This window comes from Odontesthes bonariensis, chromosome 10, assembly GCF_027942865.1.
Source record: "Odontesthes bonariensis isolate fOdoBon6 chromosome 10, fOdoBon6.hap1, whole genome shotgun sequence".
Classification (NCBI taxonomy): domain Eukaryota; kingdom Metazoa; phylum Chordata; class Actinopteri; order Atheriniformes; family Atherinopsidae; genus Odontesthes; species Odontesthes bonariensis.
The window spans coordinates 24679419-24696776 of NC_134515.1; the positions used below are offsets into that span (position 1 = coordinate 24679419).

At 41.4% G+C, this 17358-nt stretch overlaps 1 protein-coding gene across 3 annotated transcripts in view; it reads right to left on the reverse strand.

Moving 5' to 3' along the window:
• The window catches only part of fgd (faciogenital dysplasia), a 57508-nt gene that overhangs the window by 8240 nt on the left and 31910 nt on the right, over positions 1–17358 (reverse strand). For all 3 annotated transcript variants that reach the window (XM_075474844.1, XM_075474843.1, XM_075474842.1), the window contains exons 2-11: positions 13610–13780; positions 11625–11826; positions 10782–11397; positions 6674–6763; positions 4097–4233; positions 2932–3088; positions 2608–2746; positions 874–932; positions 236–382; positions 42–134 (exon numbers count right to left, since the gene is read on the reverse strand). In XM_075474844.1, coding sequence (XP_075330959.1) covers positions 42–134; positions 236–382; positions 874–932; positions 2608–2746; positions 2932–3088; positions 4097–4233; positions 6674–6763; positions 10782–11397; positions 11625–11826; positions 13610–13780 — 1811 coding nt within the window. The remainder of the gene's footprint in view (positions 1–41; positions 135–235; positions 383–873; positions 933–2607; positions 2747–2931; positions 3089–4096; positions 4234–6673; positions 6764–10781; positions 11398–11624; positions 11827–13609; positions 13781–17358) is intronic.

The window sequence follows — 17358 nt, forward strand, 5'->3', positions numbered from 1 at the left end:
AACAAAATACATGTAAAAGAGTTTGAGAACCAGAACCATACCTCCATGCCGGCAATGTCAATTCTCTCTCTGACACTAAACTTCTGCCCCATCAGTCTGAGTTTAGGCACACAGTATAGCACCATATTGTTGAACTAAATAAAAGAAAGAGTTAAAGAAATTCATAAACCAAACAGATATAAAAACAGCTCCCATTAGTTTCCCAAATAGCTTTCAGATTTCACAACCCCCTCACCAGGTAGAGGTATCGGTCTTGTGCTGTTCCATTTTTGGCTGACATCTTCTTGATATGTCCTTCTTTAATGAGCTCATTGGCTGGGTTAACTATGTCCTCCTCTCCACCGAGCCTTTCATAAACCTCTAACAGCTTGTGCATCTTCTCCTGAGAAATGTTAACAGAGGATAACAGAAGGGAGAGGCAGAAAGTCTGTGAGGACACTGAAGTCAGAAGACAGATGGAGCTCTACTCTAAACTCTTTTAATGAGTGTGTTTGACTCTCATTCATTCATTTATTCATGAGCTCTTATTTTTCTTTATTGGTTCATCGACACATTTGTCACATTAGTTTCTTTAAAGAAATCGTGAGGCGCAAGTATCATGGCCAGACAGATAAAAGAGATGAGGAGGATGAGTGTTACAGAGACACAGTCAGGCATGACATTCGAGGCAGGAAACAGCAGCTTCCTGTCTGTGTTAATGTTTTGTTGCTGACTGGGAGACAGTATCAGCAAGCCTTTGATTGGGTAACAGAGCGCTGGTTCTTACAAAGCTCAGAAAGGGGTGGAGAGTTGAAAACAGTTTGTGTACAATAGAGATAGAGTTGAAAGAAAACCACCATAGCAATGAATTTTAGTGTTAAAAGAGGATTTTACCATTTTCCTGATTGCTGCATTGGAGTGGTTGGCTGCAGTAGAGATCAGCTCCAATGCCTCTGTAATACACACAGACAGGTACAAAGATGTGAGCAAAAAGTCCAGAGCTGACAAAAAACAACGTCGTCTTACCGATAATATGATCAGAAATTCAAACAGTGACTGATAATTATCCATCTTTAAGTATATCTAGAGTTTGTTGTTCACATAAGAATAACGAATGAGTATTACAATAATTAGGTTACACAGGTTCACTAAGGTCAAAGACTAAACATGCGCACTATACATATGAACAGCGTTAAACCATTCCAACCAATGGTGAGTGTAACATAAATGCGTGATAGCACCTGAGTAAGCTGTATTAATCATAACCTACATAAACAGAAGAGACACACAGAAGGGGGGAAGTGAGGCCCAAGCAGCTGGGATAAATTGCTTTTCAGCAGGAGTGGATGAGAAACTCCCTTCCAGACTCCAAACAACACGGTATGGTAAATCTAAGGCTTAGGTAAATGGACACAGGGATGTAGGAGGACATAGGATCATGTGAAACGTGTAATTTGTCTCTACCCGGGTGCATAATGTGCAATCCAAGTTTATTTTTATCTTGCACCGGCAGAAATATCTGTATTTCAGTATATAATAGTTTTTGTAACTTAATATAATAGTTATTTTTGTAAATTGCATGTATAACCAGGCCAAAAATTCTGGTTTCTTTACCTCACTCAGTGTAGTTTACAATTTGTCATTCGTGTGACTTACTGCCATTCAGTTACCTTCTGAGATAATCATTTATGACCTTTTTCATTACGTAGTTAAAACCAGGGCATCATACTATAAGCTTTGTAACAAAAGGCGACCGACTGTCCTACTATTATCATTACATGTACAGTACCTGAAGGAGACATTACATAGGCTGCTCCTTTCCAAACATCACAAGAAATCCTCATCATTTAGAGGAACTCCTGAACCTGTTTTTTGCTTTTTGAGCTTAATACATACTCACATTCTAGCTGTTGTGTCATCAATTGCTGGAAAAGGCATTTGCTTCTTTGTATTTGATTGGTCAGATAAGTCAAGCCGCCCCCCGCAATGTTCCACAATATTCTATCTGAGAGGAGCGAACTTGGATGTTGTACAAAGGCACAAGTGTGGAGGAGGTTTTGCAAAACTCAGTTTCTGCTAACTGATTCTAAATCCAATCCCGAAATCAAGTTTTCAGTATGCTTAAAAATATTAAGTCACGTGATGCAACGTGTGAGGATTTGCACCATGGAGTCAAATGTGAATTATAATAGAACATGTTGGTTAAAGTTAAAAGAATGACTCCCACTAACGGAGTGAAGTCAAAGCAGAACAGCCTGGAACTCATAGCTCAGAGAGTTAAGCGTCACATACAACACAGGTGAATTTATGGCTCCTTCTAACCTCAAGAGCGCTTCTACAGTTTGTGCCTCTAAGCTGCGAACACTCCCATGGGGGACGTTTGATGTGACAACTGATACACCTATTCTGAGTATAAAAACTCAAACATCGACAGAAAAGAGCATCGTGGTACTAGTTTAAAAGAATTACAGGTGAGATCTCAGACACAACAGGCTCACAGGAAGGCACACATTGACGATTTCTTTACAACCTGCAATCAATCGATTGAAACAGCAGTGTGTGCGCGCGTGTGTGTGTGTGTGCGTGTGCGTGTGTGTTGCAGTCAAAAGAGTGGCTTTCATGTCTCACTTTCTGCGTCTTTTCGATCAAGGGCATCATCAGGCAGCTTCTTTAGGTAGTCTTTGAGCAACAGCTCATATCGAGGAATCCTTTGAACCGGCTCCAGCATGTGGTGCTGCAACGTCAGGTTCCCACATACATCCTGTTTCTGTTGATTCAAAGACAAGTATAATAAACAAGCATTCGATTTTTTTCTAAATATCATTTTGGTGTTGGAAAATGGAGAGATGGTTTCAAAAGGAAATTGGATAAAAGAGCTTTTGAGATAAACGTATTCTTGGACAAACAGCAGATGAGGTAATGGGTTAGCGGACGAGACATACAAACACAGACCTGTATGTTCTGGACAACGCTCTTGAACTGCGAAGACCTCTGTGTCCAGGTGTTGACCAAGTCCATGGCTCGGTCAAAGTTCTTCACATATTCGCCATACATCTTCATGAACGGAGCCAGTTTCTGGAGAATATCTCCAATGCGGGGTTTTAAATCCCTACAGAAAGAGAAAAAAAAAACAAGAGCATCGACTTTTAAATATCTTTATCCATTTCAAAGACACAATAAGTGAGCCATTCATTTTTAATAAACCCCTGCATGCTTTTACTTCCATCTAAATCGAGCCCTGCGATACCAGTTTAAAGGAATTACGAGTGGGACACAACAGGCTCACAGGAAGGCACGCGTCGATGATTTCCTTACAACCTGTAATGACTCAGTTGTAACAGCAGTGTGTACGTGTGTGTATCACATACATAGGTGACTCTATATCTAGTCACCTATGTATGTGATAGGAGTTGAAGCTTTAGAGAAAAGCCTGCTGGAAGATACATTTTCCAACACAGAAGATGTGATCATTTTCCCCTGAGAAGACAAAGAAAAACTCTTCTATTTTCGCAAAGGAACAAAGGCTATGTTATTGTTGGATAAGTTAATATGCGTGGTTATCAGTCAGAAGCAGTAAGAAAAAAAGGTTAATAACAGATGAACACCATCTCAAAAACACATTTGGCCCAGTGCACAAATTAATCCCAATGACTCTCTCCCTGAGGTGCCCTTTTCTGGCTAGTGTGAAAGTCTCTTGGTTGCACGTTACTATTTTTTCATTCCATCCGAGCCAATGATTTTTAATGAGTTCCAGAAAATAATGTGAACGGGACCATTATGTGACAGGTGATTTTCCCCAACACAGGCCTCCAGAGGAGTCATTATCAACTAAGGATGGCTGATGTTGGCACAACGTCCCACACCAGAGATCCGTTTCCTGCTTACTGTGAAAAAAAGACTGTGACCTCGATCTGCAACTCCGACATAAACAAAGATACACAACCTTGCAATACGACACCACCTAGAGCCTGGCAATAATGCCCCCCGCTGCCACCCAGCTGTCTTAAAATATCACAACCAGCATTAACAGCTTAAGTGGTCTCTGCAGGCTGAACTATCTCTAGAATAACTTTACACCAAACCTGAAGAAGCCCACGGAGTCTGTGAAACTACTCACCATTCTCCAGTAATCCGTGTTTTGAGCTCAGGGAGCAGGAACTTATCGTGGAAGCAGTAGATGGAGGAGATGTTTGAGAAGATCCCTGTAATGACGTCCTGAGGGATTCCAGCCTCTGTAAGCTTAGTGCAAAATACCTGCAGGGAAAACATGAGCACAAAAATGAATGCGAAAACTAGAGCAGCCTCGAACTCAGGGTGCAGACACATGAACAGATGAATTTCCATCCTATGTTCATCAAAAGGAACATCTTTACAGTCTTTAAGTGTTGACTTCACACCTGTAATGAGCAACAATATGCACAAAGATAACATTTATGGTAAACTAAATGTAAACATTACTGATGATTCCCATCAAGTTTAGTTTGGCTGATGGAGCAACTATAGAAGATTGTCAATGACAAGCTGAGAATCATTACAATTGGGTTGCAATTATTCCATCACCGTCACTAAACAGCCAGTTCCCGCTGCCCAAAGCTTTCCACCTTACTATGCAACAAATGGTTAGATCTGAGATAGTGCATCCAGGAAACTTCCCCAATAAATCACGTGTCTAACCAGCCAAAATTTGTTTGCTAGTCGACTTTACTCAGGCTGTACAGCCATGTTGGATTTTGAGAACTGTTTGGCGTCGAACTTTCCCACTCGAGAAGCAAAAGTTCCTACTTCCCTGTTCAACCTGGAAGGCATTGTAGCGTGGACTTGGAGGTTTCAAATAGAAAAAGAGAGAAAAAGCAAACAGCAAACAGCATCAAAACCTACGGATATGTGATTTAAACGATATAAACAAGACAGGAAGGAGGGAGAAAAGCATTTATGCTTTGGTTTTGGGTGTCAATAAAATATCACTTTTATAACCGATAAATCAACTACCAGTTAGTGAACTACCGTTCTGTAGCCAGAAATTAGCTAAAGAGGTCATAATCTTTTAGTTTAGTTGTTACAACGTTTGCTGGTGTTTATTGCTGTCGCTTGTCTGGCTTTTTAACATGGAGATCTTTAGAGATGAATATGTTTTTGCGGCCAGTCTCAAATAGCCTTTAGAGGAACTTTAGATTTTTGTCACTTCTGCACTTCGGCTTAATTTCTCAGCCAAAACCAATTATTACTTGTTTAAGTTGCTGAATAGGGACTGCATGATCCTGTGTTATTGACCTTAAGGAAAACCAGGGGTTACCATTTGGGATATCATAGTGGCTGTTCAGTTTATTCTCTTATAAATACCCCTATTTTAAAGAAGTACAATACTGAATCAATCAAGATTCCGGTTAACTGATTCACTTAATATCAGTACTGTTACTGATGATGTGCCTAAATAGACGCTATGACAAATTAAGGTAAGCAGGGAAGGAAATCTGTCCCAGCAGCAGGTTAGACTTTTATAATTGCATGTCTGATTTGTCATGACTACTGTGACCAACTTAACAGCCCTTGTCAGTCACAACCACAGGTGGGACTATAGGAACCATTGAAACAAGCGCAGCAGCACTGAGACAAAAACAGGAAGCTAACTATGAGGGTTTTCTGCCCTCAGTAGCAAATAAACCAAAGCTGCTCTGTGATAGGGCAGCTGTTTATCTCCTCTACCACATGAGCTGAGCAAAGAGGAAGAAGACTCAACCACTGACAGAGCATTCTCATCACAAACACCAGTCAACATGATAACACTGTAGGTGCAAAAAAAAAAAAGGAAGAAGAAAAAAGGAAGAAGAAAAAAGTCAAACTACGATCCATCGACTTGCCCGCTGACTGAAAATGGTTATCTGCATCAATTACATGATTGGAGAGAAAAAAAAAAAAGCACTTCTATCTGAGTGTTCTGATATTCATGTTCTTTACACGGTGGAATAATACAACTAAATTAAGGTTCATTCGTTTAACTGCTTAATCAAAAGCATTCAAAGGAACAGGATTTATCTTAACTATGGTGTTAATGCCTTTTCAGTAGTATTGTTTTAACGTCTCACACAGAATTAACATGGAACTGAACAGTGCCTTTTGATTAGCGCCGTAAAATGTGTTTATAAAAAGCAGAAGCAGGTCAATATCATTAAACCCAAAACGTTAATCAAGGATGCTTTCTAATTATAAACCCAGCAGAAAGCTGGAAAACACATCTTTAATTCATAAGATTCACACACACACACACACACACACACACACACACACACACACACACACACACACACACACACACACACACACACACACACACACACACACACACACACACAGATTCTAAACTCTGGGAGGGTATGATACTACAAAGCGCATACACACAAATAATGTGTGCCTCACACTAGACACAAGTTCATGCTCAGGTTTGTGGTGACAAGTTTGGGTTTTGCTGAACATGTAGAAATATACTTCCCACACACACACAAAAAAAAGTCTCTCACATACAACTTTCAGTAATCCAGTCAGACTGGGTGGTTGTGAAGTGGATCACAGCGCTAGTCGTAATCCAGCTCAGCACTGATCTTGATCACTAACACCACTGACACAGTTAAGTGAAACATATTTAACACCCAAACACGCCATCACCGCCACAGATAAAGAGATACGTGCTGAGCGTTACCTGGTCGAGGAGGTTGAGTCTTTTTACGTAGGCCTCTTCAGTCTGGAGAAGCTCTTTGGCAATGTTCAACAGCTTCTGAGCCTCTGAGCACTGGGGAAGACAGACAATCACCGTCAGACAGGCGGATGACATTTGAGGCATGAAGGCAAAAAGAAAAGAACAGCAAGGCTCCACCATATAACATAGATGAGTAAAAATGACTTGTAAAAGCTTGAATTTGAGTTGAAAAATTAGATCACTGAAAGGTACTGATAGTCAATGTGCTTAATTGAGTTTGGAAAAGTAAAAACCATATAAACTCTACAGTCGTGCAACTTTAAACCAGCTCTCCATCAACACATTATTCCCCGCTGTCAGCCAAAACACATGGCACACACAACTGGCCCCTTCTCCCTGCAGCTGTTTATCTGTAGACACCCAACTTCTAATTATCACCCGACTACAATCCAGTGAGCATAGAGTATTGACATGAAAGTCAGAGTAAAGCTGCGTCAGAGGTTTGCACTGAAACATGTTATAGATAGTAGTTGTTTAAAGCATGTTAAAAGCCAGAGAACTGTCTTTTACTGGATTGTGGGGTTGGACTGTGAAACTGTTCGTCATCAGTTTTCAGCTCCGGATTATTAGGGCTGGTCTAAAAATCACAATTCCACGACACAGTGGGGTTGTATTGATAAGGCGAGCAAAAGCCAACACCACGTCTAACACTTTAAATGTATGAAAAGGCCGATTACGATGCGTCAGCTTTGGATGAATAACTACCTCGCTAACTGTTCGCCTTCATCACAGAAATGCGTCTTCCCTGGATGTCAGAATTGATAGAACTTGTACTGTCAACTTAAGTTGCAGTGGAATAATGAGAATAAGAAAAACTGGATTGATTTTTTTTTTTCTTTTTTAAGAGAGGGGCTTAAATACAATAATATGCACCGACGTAGGCCTGGCAACACACTGGCTGTGCCAGCAGCACACCCTATGGGTTAGAGGGAAGCACACCTACTGAGGGAACCGAAGTTTTAGGAGTAAAAATGAGCAATCAGTGGACGCTCTATGGATTAATTATGTGCAAAACTGCAAAAATAGAGAAATCTGAATCACCGCCAACGTGCCCGTTTTTTCCCCCTGGTACTTTTGAGAACTTTTATTGGAGATAGCCGGTATTAACAGATACACAGAGAAAACTACAGCGAATGCTGGACCCTCTTGCACCTCCACTGCCATGCTCACACAGAGCCGATGTTTGTGGGCTGAATCCTTGGCAGCTAAGACATCTTTTTTTTTTTTTTTTTTACCAATGCTGATTACTTATTCCATAACTGGAAGGTCAATAAAATATCAAATATCTGCGGCAGGCCATTATGACTTTGAATCTAAGCAGTTTACTTTGGTTGAAATGAACTCAGCATGTCTTGTTGATCTGTTGTCGAGCTGATCTGAGATCTGTCAGTCAGGATGTTTTGCAGACACAACCTGAGCATCTGAGAGCAGGGAGGGCTGCTCACTGTCCCGCGATGTAGAGACCTAATTCTATTTACTTGGTGATTGTTTCCATCATTCATATTTGGCTGGGTGGTTAACAAAAAAAAAATCTTACTGTAATGTGACAAACTGGAAACAAAGATTTATATTATTTTTGCTTTTTTTTTTTTACTTTACTCAAAACTAAATATCATGGACTTAGTTAAGCAGTAAAGCAATACCTAAGCATTGCTGATAGAACATTTGGATTTCAAGAACTATATAAAAAGAGAGGCTTCAATTTGCACCAAAAAAAGGTGGTGGTCAAAGGCAATGATGCCACTAATCAAAAAATGACAGTCTAATTAAATTCACTCATTTCAAGATTTTTTTCTTACTATTCCTCTGCTATAGAACATTACTTGTGTTGAATCTAATCTCAGTTTAAAGGTGTCATGTGCAAGCTTAGAAAACCACTGGGTGTCGCATTAGAGCAGCAGAGTCTAACAAACTGAGCTTAAACAGAGAGTGAAAGCTAACTTCGAGCTAACCTTTATAACCTGGTTAAAACCAACCTACATGTATATGGACTTTTAAATCAAAAAGGCTGCAGCGAAGAAAAAGCTAAGATTTCGACTCATGTGCACGAATACATCTGCATGACCCTATTAAAGACTAAAAACATCAACACGCCAACATATCTTCACATACTAAACGGCGGTTTGCAGCTGCGCAAAGGATTAAAATATAAAATGTTTGAATTTTTGGGGCAAAAACACTTACTGGAAGGTATCCTGGTCCATTCCGCGAAAATCTTAAAATGTAATGAGGAAAATGGAAACTCTAGAAAGTGAGTCTCAACACCTCTCACACCCTCTAAACTGCTAAACAACCCCCTAAAAAAATCCTCTACAGGTCAAGATAACAGAGGTTTTGGGTTTTTTTGGTCAGGAAAAACAGTAGCTATGATTGTAAGAATTTTAAAACTTTTTTTTATGGTAAAAGCCTGTGAGAACAATGTCCTAAAGCAATCCTGGGAGGCATGTCTGACTTAAATAGATACTCAAAATGTTTAAGCCTGCGGCTGAGTTAACAGCATCAGTTTACAGTAAAGCGATGTGCTATAACGCTCTACTCGCCATTCATTTTTAGCAATAACCTGTGAAACTGATGAGATGTGTTACTCGCTGCTGAGGCGAGAATGAAGAGATCTTATTCCTCCTTGTCTCGTTATGACTTTTGGTAGCCAAGATGACATAAAAACATGTTTGAGTGAACATTAGCAATTATGTTAACGATAAATGCAAAGACTTAACGTGCATTTGGGTCATGAAACATCTAATATATTACGACAGCGTGGATTTCACAACAGCTGTCTCCCATTTACACACGCAAACTTGCAGACACGTTTCATCATTTTACATCACCATGATGTAGTTAGACCATAACTTTCAACCAGACCTGAACAGAAGTTTAACCAAATTTCCCCTTTATCGGGAGTTACGAGAATGTGCTATTTTGTCCGCAAAAGGAAGTTGTGTCCCTGCAACGTAAACAGCTACTAGTACATACACACACACATTTGTGTACACAGCAAATCTGGCATTACCACCTACTATAACGCTAACAAAAATGAAACTACGTTTGCAAGGTGGATGCCACTCAGCAGTCAGCCAAACTTGTTTTCAGTCGTCCTCCTGCAGTGCGCATCACTATAAAAAAAAACAAAAAAACCACATCCTCTGTGACAAGGCTGTCATTATACAGCCATCAACATGTCAGCTGCAGTGTGAGACTCACTCACACATACACAGATAGACCAGCAAGCATGGACACACACATATCACAACACACCCTTCCTCTGCGCAGCAGTTTCGGGATCAGGAAGCGCTGAAGAGCAGAGATACCTTTCCCCTAAAACTCTAAGGGTGTGGACAGACACCAGCGGCTGTGCGTTGGTGTATTCATATGACTATTTGCTCGAGATTGGTGTGGGTTTCACAGCTTTGAAAATATCTAAGGAAGCATTTTCTCTAAACAACTGTGACAGCAATTTATCACCTCTTATCCTGATTTTTTTGGCTTTCAAAGCTCCTCTAGTTGGACCTAGTTTAATCTCGTCTTTCTACTGATAGTAGATCAAGTTTAGCCTGCATCAAAAGGAAAAAGGTATGCTGGTTTGTGGTATGAGTGTTGTTTACAATCAATAGCCAAGCTGAAATCTTAGCTCAGCTGTGGGAAGACTTCAGTCTGTGGACTCTCATCTAGCAATAAGCAGCAGCTCCAGTTACAGCTTCTGGGCAGGTATTCATCCTTTTATGTATGGGAAAAGCTGCTTTTAGATACCAGTCAGTCACTTGTGACCAGCAAACTGAGGCTATAATAGTGTCTTATGTTTCATGCAGAAGCATTCTTTGAAACTGCTCACCCAAGCTGAGATAATAATAGACACATGCTACTTTTTCCATTACATGAAAGGCAGTCTGAGTGTCTGAGATGAAGCTTTTAAACCTGCAGCATGAAAATTATTGAAAATTACCACACAACATGAACATTAAACATTGAAGGTTGTACAGAGCCAGACTTGAAAATTACGGCTTTTCAGGTTTGTGGGAATGACTGGCTGAGGACGAGTATGTGTGGTACTCACTTTGTGTGCCTCTAAGTGTGTATCTGTCAGATAGCCAGTTTGTGTGTCTGTCAGAGAGTGTATCTCGCCACTGCTGCCCTCGTCTAAGTCACTGTCCTCGTCCTGCGTTGAGTCTCGCTTGTTGTCCAAGGTTACACAGCAAGATACACTCTCTGTTTCAGTGACGCTGTCATAATGATCCTCCTCGTCGATGGCATCCTCGTTGGGGAATACTTCCCCTTCTACGGTGCACGACGGGCTGTCGATGCCGCTGTCCCGGTTGGGAATCTTCCCATTCTGCTCCGAGGAGTCAGGATTGTCCAGGAGTTTATGGGAAGAGCCCTCCTCGCGCTCTGCGTCGTCCAGGCAACCGACCCTGCGCGTGATGCCATCCTCCACGCAATTGTCCAGCGTAGCGTCGTCCGAGCCGTCGATATGCATGGAAGCCAGGCAGGAAAGTTCAGACACTTCGTCGGCCTGTTCAGAGGTGCCAAGTGCAAGTTTGTCCACAACAGAGGAGTCTTCTGCAACCTGTGCAGTGGTGTCTGAGCCGCAGGAGGGAGGGATGTCAGAAGCAGTGTCCATTGTCAGGTACAGGTGCAGCTGTGACCGTGGAAGCACCCCCAGGATGGGGACCCTGGGAAAACAAAATGTGCATTATGAATCGTAACCAAAGAAGAACTCGTACTTTGAACTGGGTAGTAGAAACTGAAAAGAAGAAACAAGATTTTTTTGATTTTATTTTATAATCCAGCCAGCTAACATATCCATGAAACAGGCATGATTACCAGTCTGCTAACAAAATCTAAATATATAAGAAAAAATTTATCAAACTAGACTCCAAATTAAATATTTTCCCCTTACCTTGAGTTCTCAAATCTCTCGATAAGCAGTCCAACTTTCTGGGCCTCTCTTTGTGGCTGTGCTCCCAGGCCAGGAGCCGTTAAACAGGGCTTTGGTTTAGGTGGAGGAGGAGGTGCAGGTAGAGGTCTTGAGGGCGCTGGGGGGATCCTCTTCGGTTTCTTGTCTTGCCCAAGGGCGAGCAGGTGCGCAGGTTTAGGGGGCACTACAGACGCACCGGCCCAGACAAAGCAAGAACAGCAAAGCAAGAGAGACGCATAAGGCTGCTGACACTTACAGAAACAATCAGGTAACACCAATAAATCCAAGAGAAAAAACCTCCATGGCTGAGCCCATGCGTTTAATGTATCCCTTGCAAAACCTCAACACAAAACTTGATAAAGAAAAAAATAATAATTTCAATTAGAGCAGCACGGCAGAGCGAGATCGACCGCGAGCGTCAGCTATCTGCCAACTTCCTTATTACAGAACAGGATGCTGAGGCCAGTGTGTGCGTAAGTCACCACACTTCCAGACAGATTAAAAAAAAAAAAAAAGAAAAAAAGAAAAGAAAAAAACTAACACAAACAGCACAGTCTTTAAAAAGCAACACTACAGTCATGCATGCTTGCAAACCTTAGACTTAAAAATTCACTCTCGAGGCCTGTATATTTACATATATCTAGTTTTAGGAAATGCATTCGTTTGAAAGCAGGAAATACGGCATCATGTCACGGTGGTTCGTTTGAGCACTTCCTCTGCGTGTCTTTGTGACTGACGCGAGACAACGAGAAGACCGCTCTCCACACGCATTATGATACAACTGTGCAAATGACATGTTTGTCTCAGCTGTCACCAGAGTGAAAATGATGTTTTAGTTTCAAAAGCTCCACGTATTATCAATACAAACGCTGTTTGAAGACATTCGTCTCAGACAGGTCTTTAATAATGTAGTGCATATGCTGTATTTATTCTTAGAATGAAGGTAAATAACTGTTGAGCGAAGGAGGGAGGTGTGCCCCCCTGCCAGTTTTATCACAGTGCTAACTCAAACTGAAATAGGTCAATTTGTCAAGTAGATAAAGATAATCAAAAGAAAAATTAATTTGTTTGTTTATTTCAAAAGACTTTAATGGTACTGGTACTCCATTTATTTAGAGGTAGTTCCTACTTGACATGCTGTCTTTTGTTTCAGATTTTCAGCTTGAAGCACTTTTAATCTCTTTTTAATCTTTACAGAGCAGAAACTGTTTGAATTCAACGTACATTTGCACCTTTTCCGTTTTCTATTAGGAGGACTGAATTTTTCCGTTTTCACTTCTGCTTATTTGTCTGTCTGTCTGTCTGTCTGTCGGGATTACACAAAATCTGTTTAATTGAACTGAACTAACCTTGGCAGAGAGGTGGAGTATGGGCAAAGAAGAAAGCTAATAAATATCGGTGCTGATCCGGATTAGCTGCTTTAATACTGAAATTCAGCAAAGCAAAGGCTGAAAAACGATTCCATTCTAAAATGGACACCTTTGGGTGTCTTAATGCAAAAAAATATGAAAATGATTCATTTGACACCCCTCGCATGAATTAAAATACTAATCATGATCCGATAATTGTGATCAGTAGGGATTACTCCTACAGAAAATTTGGAATAGTTATAAACCTTTTGAATATTTGGGTCAAGTCTGTAGTGTAATGTCCTAGTATGCTACTAAGTTAACTCCCTGAACGTAGGACATGTTGTTCATATTTAGCATTCTTCAAATGGAGTCCAAACAACAAACACTTGGGAACCGCTGGCCTCCTTTATACCAGCAGCTTCTGCAGAGGTGACCTACAAAGCAGTGCGAGTGGCAGAGTGAGGCCAGACCGCCGGCACGTACCACGTTATAGAAAAGTGTTTGTCAGAGCAGAATCAATGTCAGCTTAATAGCAGGGGTCTGATCCTGCTGCACCTTTCAATTATAATGACAGCACCAATGTCAACGGGGCAACACTGTGTCACAGGATTTCACCTTGAGGTTTCTGCGCAGTTGGTGGCCTGGGTGAGGTGGAGGGCTGGGGCCGCGGTTTGATGGCCGGCCTGTCGTGACATGGTCTGGGGGTCGGACCTTTCTTCACCAGCCGTGGAGAGCACAGATAATCCACTGATCCACACGGGTACTGCAGAGAAGAGGCAGCCAGGTCTGCAGAGAAAGAAATATATAAAGGAAAACAATGAGTTATTGATCACTCTAAAAAGATTATTCTAAACACACATCTGAATCCCAAAATAATCCTGCCATAGTAATGCAGTGGTGTGCAGCGAGAGGATGGCCGCTGCGTGACCTTGAGTGCAGTGTGTTTCAGGGTGTCGACCTCAGAGCGGAGAAGAGGACAAGCTCTGTAGCATCAGTCCTGCAGAGAGCTGCAGTATGCATATTAGTTTCTCTCACACTCAGGCCTGTGGCCTGACTGAGTACATCTGATCTGCTCTGAACATCGTCTGTAAATAGATATGCGTGAGCGAGAATGCGAGAAAGAGAGAGTACGCCGATTAGAATAGCATCCTTTTGGAGAACTTGTGTTTTTCAAGCGTCTTCAATAAGAAGCACATTTGCTTCTTATAGGAATAGCCTGGTGGTTCCATATATCTATTTGTCCATTAAATTCCATGACAGAACCTCAGCAAACATCCATCCCAGTAGCCAGAATAAATAGTTTTAATTTTGAATACCTAGAAACCATAAAGAATATGTACAATCTCTGCTATTCTGAGCTAAAATACCCTGGTGGTTCTCACTGTGTCATACTTTGTAAAGAATGTGCTTGGCTTTGAGAGGCTGTATTTAATGCCAAACGATGATCGTTTCCTTCTCAAGCAGTTCTCCTGTCTAAACTTACCGGAGAAAATAAAAACCAAACAGCTGTCTCACATTCGACTTGCAACAGAAGGAAGCTGTACTGCCCGAGAGAAACTATTTGCCTGTTCACACCTGGCATCAACATGCACCTGACTGCAAACTGACGGGTGAACACACGCGGTACAGATGGAGGACGGACTGTGATTAAATCTTTCACATGGAATAGAACATAGAACAGAACTTATTGTGCATCAGGGGAGTCTTTTGCTGCAGATTACACAGCTCACCGACATACTAAAGGTAAAAGGAAAAAACATTACGCACATCAATCATGCGTTCGCTTCTTTCATTTCTCTGTCATATTGCACACATATGTGGATACAAATGTTTTTTTTTTTTTTTTTTGGCCATATACCACGATTAATGTATCAGACCTGAAATGGGTTAATGTTTGAATCAAAAGCAAAAACTTACGACTGCGAGTAAACCTTTAACCGATGTCCTTTTATTGATCACCACCTGATGTGGGTCATGTGGACCAAGTGTTTATTCACCCAATGTAAGGAAGTAAGATCCATCAATGCCTCAAACTTTAATACCAGGTATAAACTGACACAGTCCAGAGGTGTCACCTTGTGTTCAGATCATGTGCCAGTCGTAAACAGGGTTCAGGTGAAAAAAACAACAGAGGTCTGATAGCTGCATTTGTTGAAGGGTGGATAAGACATGCGCACGAGCCAGCTGCAAGAGCGTTTGCTGAGAAATGATGAGATACGGGGCCCTTCTAGAGTATTATTCTGGTAACTAAACGTCAAGTGCTAAATCAAATAAATGAAAATGTCTTAGATTTTTAATGAGGTTTCTTTATTAAAAACAAAACAAAACAAAGAAATGTGCATCTCTAAAATGCACAGTTTTTAACAAATATTTCTCAAAAATGTCGGTCCTCAGGATTTGGATTTGGTGCAGTAGTATTTTTGCAATACGGATGGTACATTCAGAATCAACTCTAACCAAGGAACAGTTTCGTTTATTGATGCGTTTTTACGTCCCGAACCTGAACAACAAAAGGGGCTTAAGTGTTTTCTTTTTTGGCTGAAGCAACACAGCCCATTGGATCAGCTAACTGCTATAAAAACAGAACGGTTTTAAACTTATCAGCACGGTTACATGTGCAGTTGAGGCAAGCCTTGATATTTCAGTGTCACATTTTTCACCAGAACTATGTATTTTCAAACAGGTTTGAAGTTCCAGAAGTGTTCCAGAGGAAATGTGGCAGTGACCACACACAAATCTGCTCTTCAATGGTTTAATTTGTGGCGTATACCACAGCAGGGGGCAGCTTGTAGTCACTGATGTGCCTGTTCATTCAAACAAAGCAATGTCCCTCAGCAGATTATAATAAATTCAGACTACCATCACATAGCTCTGTTGTCGATTCGATCGAGTCACACCAACTCTTGCTCAAAATTGCTGGCACATCTAATTTGAGTTTTTTTGTTTTTTTTTTAAAGATGTGCTCCAGGCGGTGAAAGGAGAAAATTCAGTCTGTAATTAGTCCCGTTACGCGGTCTGCTCCACGTGGCACACTGGAGGCTTTTCCACCATCTCGGCACTACAGTAGAATAAGAACAAGGCAAGGGGAAGAATTCCCCGGCTCCATAGAATCCAGCAAGAAGACAAATGCTCTCCACAATGACGCTCACAAATCTACCTTTGGCAGGCTAACTAGGTGATGTCATGTGAGGTGAGACAGAGTGAAAGCTTGACCTATGATCAAGAGAGCAAACATGTCCAACAACCAAACTGCCAAGAGAAGGACATTTTGACCCAAGATTGGTCATGGTCTCTCCTGGGAAAAACAAATAGCAGTGGAAGACTGAGGCACACGGGCTGGTACCTATGGAAACACAGTGTGGTCATGGCTACCTGAGAGGGCAATCTGGCCCTCATACCAAACTGCTTTACTCCAAACAGGAACTTGATGAGACAGCAGTAGCTAGTAGCTAACACCAACAGTTTTTCTTTATGAAAATCACCACAAAGCAACGATCAAGTGACACAGCTCAAACATGGTTACTGTAAAATCTGTGAACAATTAAATGAATCATACTGATTATTGTGAGAAAGGAGCTTGTTGGAAAAAAAATCAAACATTACCTCGTGTCCTGTCTTTCAGTTTTATATACCCAAAGTCCAAAGAGTAAGGGAATGGAAAACTCTGCCACACAACTCAGCAACAGTCAGTATCACAATAAATCCTGCCCTCCCCGTTTTCCAAAGTTCATGTGCGCAACAGAGACTAGCTTTTGTGGCGCACAAACAAACGCACACACCCTAAAAAGTCTTTCGAAGCTCAGTCCTGCATTGTACCCAAACACGCACATTTCCCTCTCTGTTCCCAGCTGTGTTCTTAGAACTGCACCTGTCTGCTCACCCGCTAAACTTGATCCAAGTACCTCCTCCTGGGGCCTGAGTGACAGGACTGTTTCGCTGTGGACCCTAGAAATCCCAAGGCAGGCTCACAGCCTGCCCATAATAAGTGAACTTTGCCCGTGACGCACAGCAACTTAAAAGGCACTTGAAGAACTAACAATTACCAAAGCGGTGTTTGTGGTGTTTGATCCAAGAGATGGCAAAATTCAAACTATGAGTAAGTCTTACAGAGCTTTTGGATGAAAACCAAGAAAACCTATCCGAGTTAATTTGTTTTCGTCTGTTCACTTCCAGTTACTGACAGACAGATAAATAGGACAATCAGCCAGACAGTACACGTCTGAAAGCATTCTTGCCACAGCACCCGTTAGGGTGTGCACTATCACCTCACCTTTCCCTACAGAGACAACAAATAACATCCCTTTCAGTGGATGAACAAGGCAACAAATAATCTCCTGTCTTACCTGTCTATTCATGGCTGTGGT